Source organism: Platalea leucorodia (assembly GCF_965183815.1).
Source record: "Platalea leucorodia genome assembly, chromosome: 1".
Classification (NCBI taxonomy): domain Eukaryota; kingdom Metazoa; phylum Chordata; class Aves; order Pelecaniformes; family Threskiornithidae; genus Platalea; species Platalea leucorodia.
Window position 1 is genome coordinate 129,871,526 of NC_138823.1, and position 12,525 is coordinate 129,884,050.

General features: G+C 41.5%; 1 protein-coding gene across 6 annotated transcripts in view; it reads right to left on the reverse strand.

Moving 5' to 3' along the window:
• Positions 1-1,840: 1,840 nt before the first annotated feature.
• The window catches only part of PLEKHA8 (pleckstrin homology domain containing A8), a 34,437-nt gene continuing 23,752 nt past the window's right edge, over positions 1,841-12,525 (reverse strand). For 2 of the 6 annotated variants that reach the window (XM_082312256.1, XM_082312257.1), the window contains exons 11-14: positions 12,250-12,380; positions 11,681-11,751; positions 9,375-9,436; positions 1,844-8,473 (exon numbers count right to left, since the gene is read on the reverse strand). In XM_082312256.1, the coding sequence (XP_082168382.1) occupies positions 8,276-8,473; positions 9,375-9,436; positions 11,681-11,751; positions 12,250-12,380 (462 nt within the window). In that variant the 3' untranslated portion in view covers positions 1,844-8,275. Of the gene's footprint in view, positions 8,474-9,374; positions 9,437-11,680; positions 11,752-12,249; positions 12,381-12,525 lie in introns of all 6 variants that reach the window. The other 4 variants (XR_014228205.1, XR_014228206.1, XM_082312259.1 and 1 more) reach the window with 4 other exon arrangements.

Sequence of the window (12,525 nt, forward strand, 5' to 3'; positions counted from 1 at the left end):
AAAGTAGTACAGGCTGGTAAAAGGTGAAGGTTAGGGGAATGCAAGAACACAACAAAACTTGGAAAAGCCTTTTTCCCCTCATCTCCAAAGTCAGGGGTTGAGCCTGGCACTGCTGTCACTGCAGCTTCTCTAGGAACCATCCCATCACAGGGCAGGGAAGGAAAGCTGGAAGCTTTCTAATGCTGATGTGTTTTTTTAATGATAACGCACAAGAAACAAATCTAAAATCTGTGTTAGACACAGAAGGAGAGGAATAAATATCTGTTAAGAAATATATTTGGGTCAATGTATTGAAATATTAGGAAAAAATACATGGCAACATCTTGGATGAAATCTTCCAGGTGGACAGACAGACACATAGCTTGGTTGCACCCATGTTTTGAAATGTCTGCTATACTGCAGTATCTCCTATGCTTCCTTTTCTCGTCCTAATACTTATGCTTGACACTTACTCTACCAGTCCCCAAATGATAAAGAAAACTTTTCTCCTCATGGCTCCAATTCAGGGAACAGCTTTGTGCAAACACATTCAACTGGTGTTCAAAACCTGTGCTCCGTCTAGGCGGTAGCACTGAATTATGGTCCCATATTCTGCATTTTAATAGCTTTGTCTTTCCCACAGGGCAGTAAAACTGCACACCAGCCCCACGCTGCCCCCAGCGTAGCAGGGTTTCCAGCTGGGCTAAAAAGCAAGCAACCTAGTAAAGGTTTCGCTCTGCCTGGTGGCATTGGTCAAAGCTTTGGTGCTGTGAGCTTGCATTGCCTTTCCCCCTTAAATTCAGAAAACATCGTCTTTTTCCACATAGAAGAACCCTAAAAACAATATTTACAGATATTTTGGTCATTGCTGAATCTTTAATGTGTCCTCTTTGAGGTTTCCATTTTAACAGCAGCACCTGTGCGTTCCTATGAACCCTACACGTTCAGCACACTGTTTTTATTTTGAACCAAGGATCTAGATTCCTGTAGGGACAGGGGTGGGGACAGGAATTTAGCAGCCTCTATCACAGTCTATGGCCTTTACTAACAAACATCACAAACTCTGTCAAAGCTTTAGCTGGGGCTCTTTCTGCAGTTCATCTGGGATCCCGTAAAGGCAACAGATGTGCTTTTTTTAACCAGTGGAAGCTGTGGTGAGGAGACACTTGCCTGGGAGATTCTTTTTGTGCATGGGGTTTCTATTAGCGCACGTCTGTGCAGTGCCGCTGGCCTGTGTTTGGATGTGCAGAAGAGCAGAGCATGTTACAGAGGTGACTCCGACGACTCACGCTGGCAGACAGTCCCTCCTCACAGCCGCACACCTCCTCGCCACAGCCACCACGTTCTGCTTTTCCTTTTAACGCCTGTCTCTGTGTACATCCTCTCTGTTTCGGTGTGAAGAGCTACAGCTGTCTAGTACAGCGTAACACACTATAGATACCAACACCAGGAGCGCCCACCCTGCGTAGGACAGGGCTCTGCCCCAGCAGCAGCCCCATCCAACTGCGACACGGAACGGCACGGCTTCGGAGGAGCTGCCGGGTAATACGGCGAGCCGGGCTCAGCGGCTTGCGGCGGCACAGCTGACGCTTCAGGAGAGCCACCAAAGCAACCTGCGCCACGGCTGCAATGACAGCTCCTGCCAGTGGCACCCAGGCTCACCCACGTGCCAAGTGATTTCTACATGCCCACAGAACAGGGCCAAGACGGTGTCTTAGGGGCACCTCTAAAAAGATGAGTGACACAACTGTTGTTATTTAGCTGCACCACGCGAAGCTGGAACCGCCAGGGTCTCATGACTGATAACTGCTCGTTTCCTTAGGAAGGAGAGAAGGTGAATAAAACCCTGGGGCGGTGAAAAAGAGATGTGATCTCTGCCGTGGGAGGCCTTCTAAACTATTTGTCCCTCTGAGTTGCCAGCTATCCACCAGCTCAGCTCCAGCAGGTGAGACAGAGGGATGCTGAGTTTGGGGCTCCTGCCAGAGCTCAGCCCCTGCTGAAGCAGATGCAGCTCTAAGCCTTTGCAGAGCTCATGCTCTGGGTCCCACTGCAATTAAAAAGGTTCAGAGTCTCCCGTACCCCACAGGAGACAGCCAGATCTAGCTGAGCAGTGCTGCTGTTGCTGCAGCAGGATACCTACATCCTCCCCTCTGCCACAGGGCTGGCTGGGCACAGGCAGGGGCTCGGTCTCATCTGCTCTTCCCCAGCTGAGAAAATGCCTCCGCCACTTCACAGATCTCTACCTGGGTGTTGCCATTTAACAGAGGGACTTGCCCTTGCTAGAGAGAGACAACCGGGTGTCAGAGAACCGCTCTCACGTCCACGCTGTGTTTATATGCAGAGAGAGAAAGAAAAGGGGGAGAAAGGGAGATGTTACACCCACATTAAGTAAGGAGCACTAGTCTTGATCTGCATCTCACAATGACCACACAGGGATTTCAAAGACTTCAGAAACTCCTAGAGGAGAGATTCCAATCCAGGCAAAAGAATAATAATACACGCAATTTTAAAACACAAATTCCTCTCACGCTGCCAGGATGGCTTTTGCAACTACAGCTTTCACATATTTATACTGGCCAAGGACCCACAACCATATGCCAGACACAGCTTTTATTCTCGTAATCAAAACAGGCTCCACATGTGTTAACGTTCTTCGTACAAAGATACATACAGGTAGTTTCTATGAACCAGAAACATACTGTTTTCGACTGTTCAGACAGTACCTAGAACAGATGCAGTCCTGAAGAGCACTTTAGGCCCTCTATTGTAATAAAAGAAACAAAATCCATGCAAGGAGAAAGTGAGATTTTAAAACATGCTTATTTAAAATAAGTTTATTATAATGAAATAATATAAAAGTCTGACAAAGGTCTTAACAATGCTCCAGAAGAAAAGGGACAGATGCTGTATGATTTGAGAGATGATGCAGACTGGAAACTCCAAAGTATTTTGAGACCGAACTGCTTACGACAGCACAATGTGTGTGATGCTTACACTGGAAGAGGTGATTTTAGGGGGCACGAACAAGCCCTTAGAATTAAGTAAATTTAAAGTGTGAGGCAATATACCTTCTCTTCATCTTTAAATGTATTTCAGTCTGTAGGTAATGTATTTTAGTATGTACAAGTAAGGCTTGCAGTAAGCTCAGCTTGACATTGATAAAATGTATGCTCAAAATTGGCTTGAAAAAAGAAAATAGGAAAGGAAACGACAAAAGCAAGCTGCTTTGGTTTTCAGTTTAGTCACCATATTCTGGAATGCAATTTTCTTGTTTAGTTTCAAGCAGACATAAACCTCAAACTTTCAAGATGGCTTTAAATAAAGGAATTAAAGAATAAGTTTTGGACCCCCTGAGTGCTGCAATGCAAAATAAAGTAGACAAACTTAGTGCTAAGCAAAAATCAGGATATGAAAACAAGGAAATTTCATATATTAAAAAGAAAACCAAAAACCTTTAGCACATCAGATTATTTGCAGGGAGAAATAACATACCAAGAAAGGGATATTGAAAATGATACTCAATGGTCCCATTTCGAAGAAGCGCATGCCAGCGTGTGTTTAAGTGAAGCGTATGCCTGGATTCTAACTTCAAAGCAAGTGCTTAAATCCTTATGTGAACTGTGAGCAGGATCAGCTACTGCCTGGGCTTGCTCAGAGCCAGTAAGTGCACTATGATACCCCTTCTGCATGAGGGTGATTTTATATTGCTTGGAGCATGCAGTAGTTCGCAGGGTTTGTTCACCAATGGGCTACAGAGGTTAGCAGAGAGGCATGAATTCAGTTATTCCCGCCCCCCTTCTCTTTTTGTTTTGTTATCTGTACTACGCAGGCAAGAGAACAGAAATAAGTCAATTAAAAAAAAAAACCAACCTGTGCTTTCACTTGTAAGAGGTAGAGCTGCCAAGTCTGAAGTGTCCCAATTTAAATTTCATCGGTGAAATTAAAAGTTCAAGGTATTGTGGTTTTCCTGGCAAAATATGTCAAACCAGGGAGAAACTTCAGAGAAAAGCAGCACATTCTCCATCTGACTGTAGGTTTGGTTGCCTGCCAAAGAATTCAGGTCTGATTTTCCAAATTTACATTTTTATCACTTACAAAACCTCTTGCTTTGCACTCTCATGGAGCAATGCTTCAACTTGACAGCAAGAGCTCTGACAGCAAAGAACTTGAGGAATGGAAGGGGTGGTCACCAGGTGGGGAAGAGGGAAAGACAGCCAGATAGGAACATGCTAATGATCTTTTCTGGTGTCTAAAAGGCATTTTAGGGTTCCCTAAAGCTTTTTCCAAAAGCTGAATTGATAATGAAAAGAAAAGGTTAGAAGGTCCAGCATACGGACATACCTAACTCTGTTTTCTATAATGGTCCACACCCCGTTGCCAAAGCACGCTGCAAACAACTGGAGCACATTTTGGGCATACTTTTTATACATCCAGCCAACCAAGTGACACTTTTGAAACCATGAAACATTTTTAAAACAAACAGCTGTAACCTAAATCCTGATGATGCTTTACAAAAAGCTTTTAAGTGAAGGTATATGGCCCTTAACTTTAAGTGCATCTGCTAAAGGGAGACCCACATTACAACAGTGTCAAAATGGGATGTTTCAATGACTCCTTAAGTTTACACTAAAGCACTTGAGTATCCAGTTCATATTCTACAACTGTAATGTCACAAAACTTCACTATACAACTGAGTATGGTGTCTTAAAATAGCAGAGGGGGCTCCAGAACATAGTTTGTTTTAAAAAAATAACAACAAAATAAATAAAATAAATAAAAGCCTCCCATTGCTAAGCAGAACTCAACTGAAATGATTTGAGAGCTCTGCTCTAATGCCAACGGCACTATATTACAAAGATGTGTAAGATCTCTATTCAAATATGCTGACTGCCATTATTCAGTACTAGATAGCACTTCCATCAGATTGCTTTGGGATTTACCATGTCTCAGCAAGGATGTGCACTGGATAGACACTGTCAGTGTCATATGCTGTATCAGAATTCTACGCTCAGCTATACTAATTTCACCAAAACCAGCCTTACTCCCCTAGGGTAAGGCTGTGATTACTCTTATTTTGCCATGGCTAAGTAAAATCCCTGAGAATATGCAACTGTTAGACATTGAAGGAAACAGCCGAAAGCATTTCTAAAGGAAAGGGATGCAAAACTTCAGACTAGTGCAGTTTAAGAAACCAAAGTAGTTCATGTAAAGTACACAGAGCGAGGGTGCTGTTATCCGAGTCACGTGGACCTCTGTCAGTATGCAGGTCACTTGTTCATAAATGTCAGCCATTAAAAAAAACAAAACAACCCTAACCAATTAACAAACCAAATAAATCAAACAGAAAACACCAACCTTCTCTCCAATTCTAAATTTGAAGGCCAAAAGTTAGTTGCTTGTTCTGTACAATTATAGAAATCAAAAGCAATCTTCTCTGCTTGCCAAACTGACATCACAAGAAAAGAAAGACGTGAATTGTCTAGCAGTGTATTTGCTTCCACTTGGTCATCTGGTCTATTGCATCCTTAGAGGTATAACTTGGAGTTCGGCTCTGCAACATGCTGCATGGGTTTCTTTCTCAGTGGTGGTTTGACTGGAAAGACAGCATTCGTTAGTCTTAGAAGTGCTCAATGCCCCGCAGTGCATGGTGAAGTACCAGTTTTCAAGGCAAGGAGACCTTCCTCAATTCCTTCTCTATAAGTCCCCTATTTAACAACAAGCACACAGGGGTCTCCTGAAGCCACCGTCTCCTAAGAACATTCCCAGAAATACCAACTTTATAGAGATGAGCAAGACAAGAAAGCCTGTTCTGAGGCAGGATGCCACGCTGGTTAGAGGATATGCAATGTGGACCACTCTCTATTTGTTAGAAGAAAGAAGAATGGTAGAAGTTAGTAATTGCTGAAGTTAATGGCCCAATGAAGCTGTTAAGTTCTCTGCTTATGAAATAAAGCCTCCTTACTTTTTGCATCAAACATTGGGTCTGATGCACTACGAATAAACCAGTAGTTCTCCTGCTAGTTAAAAAACAAAACAAAACAAAAACAAACAAAATCCAAAAATACCTCCAAGACTTTAAGTGCTGAATATGCTTTTCTGCTACTGGAAAGGTCAGAGCAAAAAGGGAAGCCAATTTTCATCATGATCTCACAGTTAGTTTCTAGAGAAGAGGGATTTTTTTTTCCTACTCTTCCCATACCCCAGCTGATACTTTGTGGAAATGTGGTCTCCATTACCTTCCCAGAGCATTCAGCTAAGAACTATTACAGAAAAGTTTCCCACATAATAGCCAATAACCCTGAGGAAACCATGCAGGGTAGAGAGCTGGCTGTTCTGCTGCAGGGGTGGTTTCTTTGCATTCATGCTTCGAAGCAGCAGACAGCCAAATCCCAAAGGCTCTCTGCTTCATTTTTAGCACTGCGAGTAGTGAAATAATTGAATGGAGCTTTGGTCAAAAGTTTTGACTTTTTACTCAAGCATAAATATATACTACTTAAATTAAGAAAACACAAAAACTAAAACCCCACATCCTTCTGATTCCTCTTGGTGTATGCAAGAACTACAGATAGGCACAAGTCAGAGAAGATGACAGAACAAGAAAGACATGCTATTTAAATGCCTAATTACAGTTCTGGTATCTTGCTTTATACACTAAGTGTGATGTTTGGTCTTTTCTTAAAGCATCATACGCTTTTCTTAAAGCTCGCAATGCTAGGCTCTTTAGAAAGGATCGAGTATTTGGTGTGAAGAGAGGCTCCCGGCACAGAGTGATGCCGGGCAGCAGGCCTGCAGTACATTCATTTTACAGACAATGTGGTTTTTAGCCTAGCAAAGGCCAGTACTTCTCCTGTGAGTATGGTGACACTGAACCTTCTCCTGTATTTACAAAGACTTACTAATTCTAAGTACCTCATTATCAGTCTTCTCTCTTCCTACACATGAGTTAAACTCAACTCTTTGCACAAAGCCATCTGAAGCCCTAGGTCACCACTGAGACCCATTTATTCCTTGATTGGGCAGTGAATAATTCACAGACAGCCTTTTAGTCATCAACACAACTAGTAATTTTGTCCTTAACCATATCACTAGCTAAAAGGACTTCTTTATTATTTTCAATAGCAGCAGTGTTAAGGAGCACATTTTTATCTGTATCAGCAAAATGGGAAAAAGGGCAAATCTTATTTTCTTAATTTCCAGTCACTTCAACATCATTTCAGATTTTCAGGCTTGTAATTGGCCCAATGTGTAATGACTCCTTGACAAATTCTAGCTTCTCCTACGCTTTACTCATTTCATGTCCACTTTCATAAAGTCTCTGCCCATAATGGCAGCTTAGGAAGGATTTTAATAAAATCTGCTTTTTAAACTGCTAGCTGTATTCAATTTAAAAGCAAATATTACTTTTCTGTGTGAATTTGATTTAAGAAAACCCTAAACCCAAAATAGAAAAACCTACCAAAACCTTAATAAAACAGGATGATGGACATGATCTTCAATTGCTTGTGTAAAGCACTGTTGCAATTAGCTGGGCTCTGCCAGTCTGTGCCAGCAAATTTCTTGTGGCCCACTGGCAGGAGCTGACAGGGAGAACGTGGCACATACTGGGAGCTGGTCAGGGAACACGACCCACAGTTTCAAAGGCTGGTTCCTGGGGAAGCTCAGACCACCAACCATATAGGCTTGTGGTGAAGATCTCTGTAATATTTGGGGGGGTGCTGCATTAAAATGCTTCAACCCAAATTAAGGGACAAATGCATAGCGTACCTTATAAGGTGGCATTTAACTGACCCTCTGTTCTGCTACCAAAGTAATAATAACTCTCACTACCTCTGTCCTCCTACACCTCCTCTGTCCTCCTACAGGTCACAGGGAGTGGGCACAGGGCATGGGAGAGCCAGAGCCAGCAGCGCCCGCCTGGGCTCCATCCTGACATCCCGACTGCTCCGCTGCACGTGCGGCTCTCTCCTAAGGTACGGGAGCAAAGGCCAAATTCTGCTCTGTTACTTTTATGAGGTGAAGAGAAGAGGGAGTGCACAGGCAGGAAAGAAACAGTCAAAAACATTCATCACAGACATAGTTATGACCCAAAGAGAAACAGTACCTCTGCATTTAAACACAAAACAAGCGTTAACAAAAAAATAAAAATCATACATACCCTTCCCCAAAAACACTCACAACACCCTTCCCACCTGAAAAGATACAATGAACAGAAATGATGTCCAAGAAAGCCCAAAACAGAAGAAGTTTTTGTTAACAAACACAGTCCCTGAAGTTTTAAGACATGGTCTTGCTGTAGTCATACCACCTCGTCTGACTCCAAACCATGTACTTCATAGAGAGTGTCCAAGATATTTAGCTGCTTTTCCATGGCTGGTAAGTAAATGTTGAGGTCCCTCTGTATTCCTTTGTAAAATGATTCTTCCTGAGGATCACACTCCTCTACAGACAGAGCTGCCACAAAATCTTCGTACGTTGGAGCTGCCCTTAAAGCTAACTGGGAGAGGAACCAAAGCTTTTAGATTTGCAAAACAGAACAGGAAAAGAAACTGAACTAAAGTAATGAAAAACTTTTGAGACATCCCTCTCTGCACTTAGACTGCATAGCTTTAATGTATTTATGTGTATGTGCGTATGTTAAGATTTTTAACGGACAGGGAAGCTAATATATATTTATTATCTCTATGTAGATCCCCAGTTTAAGACATCTTCAGAGAGGTCTGATTTTAAGGAAGTGAATTAAATACAAACCCCAAATAAAGTACAGTTTGTTAGGGGAGCTCCCAACCCAGTGTCACACACTTCAACATTTCAACATTGAAGTCCCTTTCTCAAAACACTCTTTAGAAAGCTTTCCCCAACATTTCTGTTTCTCCCAGTCAAAGCCTCTGCCATGACTGCTTGGATGAGGCTCTTCTTTTTTTCCTTTTATAATTTTAGTGGTAATTTCCAGTGACAGACACGAGGGGGAGCTGCCAGACTGGACAAAAATAAACCATTTTCTCTAGCCAATATATTCTACTTCAACTCCCTGACACATTCTGCACTAACCCTTCTTGAATGCCCACATCCAAAGACAAATCAATCCTCAAAAAGGCAACCGCAAACCCTCATTTCTTCATGTAATAGCCCTGCAAGACTGTGCTGAAAAGCACATAATGAAAAAAATGTGCATGCAAGCGTGTTCCATCTATTTTGGCTCCAGAAAGCAGGTTCCACCCTGAAAGCCCAATACAGAACTTAGCGATAGCCACAATCCTCACCCGGAAAATAAGGTCTGACAAGGTAATCTATTCATTTTAATGCATATAATTTTAACATGGTTTATTAATTACACACAACATAAGACCACATTAACAAGACTCCCAGCTCTATCAGTAACCAAGATAAATACTTACCGCAAAGACCCCGCGGACAACCCAACCATGGTGCTGCCGTAATGTCTTTCCATAAGCATTGTCTTAAAGGAAGAAGAAAAAAAAAAAAAAAAAAAAAAAAAAAAATCAATCAAGAGAGAGATGTATGGCAGTTTTAAGTTTGCATCACAAAGAGAACTTAGAGCTTAGAAATGACTATTTAAGGATATATTCTTGCCACTGGATGCAAATAATGGCTGTTTCTGAGCACCAAAGTCATGACTGAAATGAGATGACAGATTTGTGATTTCTGCATTGAGGTCTCAGCTCTGCTGTCAAATCTTCTTCAACTCATCCACGGCAAGTAAGCGTTCTAACAGACAGGAAGGCAAATGTAATTTTTATTTGACTAGCTGTGATTCATGACTAACACTTCTTCTACTATCTAGTTCTCAGTTCAGTGCAAGTCTGAGAAAATAATATACGGGGTGAAACAATCCTGAAACCTGATGGTTAACCAATCAAGGTGGTTAGCTCAGGCATTAACCAAGAACTCTCTCTTTACATCTGAGGGTCGAGTTTCAAGGGTCATTGGAACAGAAAGCACTGGGCCTTTATTAAAATAATCCTCAGGATCTCTATTGTGAGTGCCCCTGATTGTAGCCTTTGATGAAGACCCTTTTTATGTTCCTAGACAGCTCCACTTTCATATACAAAGCTTTTTATGGACAAAGCCAAATATCTTTGAGCCACATTTTCCCAGTCTTAGTTTGTCACTGCCATCATTTCATATCCTTGTCCTTCTGTTGAATTTTTAAGTATCTGACATCGTATTGTACTTTCCCTGAGCTGTTCACCTTGAAGAAATAGAACTTCTACATTTTGCTGCTTTAGCATATTTGCTCAAAAGACTGCAGACAGTTGTTATTGGAAGAGTGTAAAAAGTCAGTAAAACGCAGCCACAAGTTTTGTTGTAATATGAAGTACTCCTTGTCTTATCAGTCTAATGACTGGGGAATGAGGCTTTTCTATCTTTACAGTAGGAGAGAGAATTTATGAGAAAAGCATACAGTAATAAGAGCAATGAAATAAGGAGAGAGTGTTGTGTAGAAAACAGGACTGACAAGTCTATTATCTGCCTTATCAGCAAATACAGGGGACATTAAAAACACCAGAAGTTGAAAAGTTTGCTTAGATTTAAATCCCAAGTAAAGACAAATCCCTTTAGAAAGCTGTTTGTTCCTCAGAAGATCCTAAGAACTGGTGGATATTCCATTTTTTATTTTCATTTCATTAGCTTGATATTTGAGCTTGTAGGAAAAGAACATACACCCCATCTTTACTTGAGATTCAAATAGCACAGTAACTCCTAAATGAGAAACTGTAACAGTAAGCCAAAGCTGCACTGGTGATACAGATATGGATGAGGGGGAGAAAGGGAAGGAAGAAGTGAGAAAAAAACAGGAGCACAGCTCTGTTGCACACAGAGCAATTGAAGAAATAATTCAGTGCTGAAGCCTTCAGACTTAGAAGGTCAAATAAGTGGCTTGGCTTTCTGTGGTATTTAACATCCACATCTGGTAGCAGCGTATTTACAGTCCCACTTCCTAGAGCTGCTTACATACTTCAGTGTAGTAGTTCTTAGTTTACTAATCCTACAGGACAACTTCTTAGCTGTTTAAAAGAAGCTAAAAAAAATAAAGCTTTAAAAAAAGCTGGTTTAAAGCCATTTTAAAGGATTATCATAACATTAGACTGCATGCATATAGAGAGGGTCTTACTCAGGAATAACCAAGTCAAGTCTGAGAGGGGTTTGTATTTTGTTTTATACTTGCTGTGGGCACTAGCCTGACTCAGTAAGTAACAGAAATTGTGTACTTGGAAAAAATTCCTTCTTTTCTGTTACAAACTCCCTTCTAACTGATACAGGCAATTCACAGCCATACTGGCAAAGAGGTGATTTCAAAGAGTAATGGCCAATCTCACAAGGAACTAAAAAAATAACACAACAGCAACTATAAATGCGGGAGCGCTCTCACTGCAAACCAGTAGGAGAAAATGGAGTGAGACAAAGCACTTTTTTCCCTAAGATATGACCGTCTCCCCTGCCAAAAGTATGCCAACTAAAGGAATCTTTATCTGCTATTAAATCAACATTGACCAATTATCTAGTAATCTGCCTGAAGATGGCCATTTTCAAAAACTGCAATTTTCAAAAAAGTTATGTCTTGGAGATTACTTGCATCGTTAGTCCCTGAAGAAAAGAAAACACAGGTTCTAAATGAGGAGGAAAATAGCCAAGTATATAAATTCAGAAGCACATGAAGAATAAAGCAACTGGCACTTACTCAGAGCTGTTTGGATATTCTTTTCCCCGTTCTTCACTTCTGTCAAAAACCCTTTCAAGAACTTTAAGCCTCTGTCAGGATGAACCCACAAAATAAAAAGAAACCATATTTATAACAAAGTAACCCAAAGTATAACAAAGCCCCCAAAGTTGCAATACAACTCAGCTGTGCAGTAAAACTCAGAATTAAGGCGCTATTTTCAATCTGAATAAAAAAAATGCAGCCACCTCCTCCAGTCTCTCTCCTAGCCCAAGGGAAAACACTTCGCTAAAACATTTCTGCTGCAGCTTAAAATCACCTGCCTGATATTCTGGCCCAGCAGGATCAGTCACTCACTGTAATTTCATTTTTATGGGAAAAAAGGTTGCCTGTAATTGCTTTTTCAGGCCTTTTGGCAAAGTTGTAGTGATACAACCACAGACAACACATTAATCTTGAACCTAGCCAGTTTGGATTGATGCAGCCTGTGGAAAGTAACCACTTTTCTCCATGTACATAAGCTTGCACCGATGAAAGGCCCCTCATTCCACCTTAGCCGTTCATATTGTATGTAGATACAAGGCCATTACCTTTTCAGCCACAGGAGAGCCTCCGTAGCAGAGTTTCTAACTTGTGCTACACCGGCATTCACTTCATGGAGCACTATCTTCTGAAGGGTATCAAACTCTTCTTTGTTGGTTATAAATTTCTGGTTTATTTTCTGGAGAAAAAACAAAGCTTTAGGCTTCTAAGACCAAACAGTGGCCTGTCCTGTAAATACCACCTATTTACCAGGACTCTTCCCTGCAAAGGATACCACAGATCCCCAACCACATCACACAGCCCCCACAGCACGGCTGGCCTGC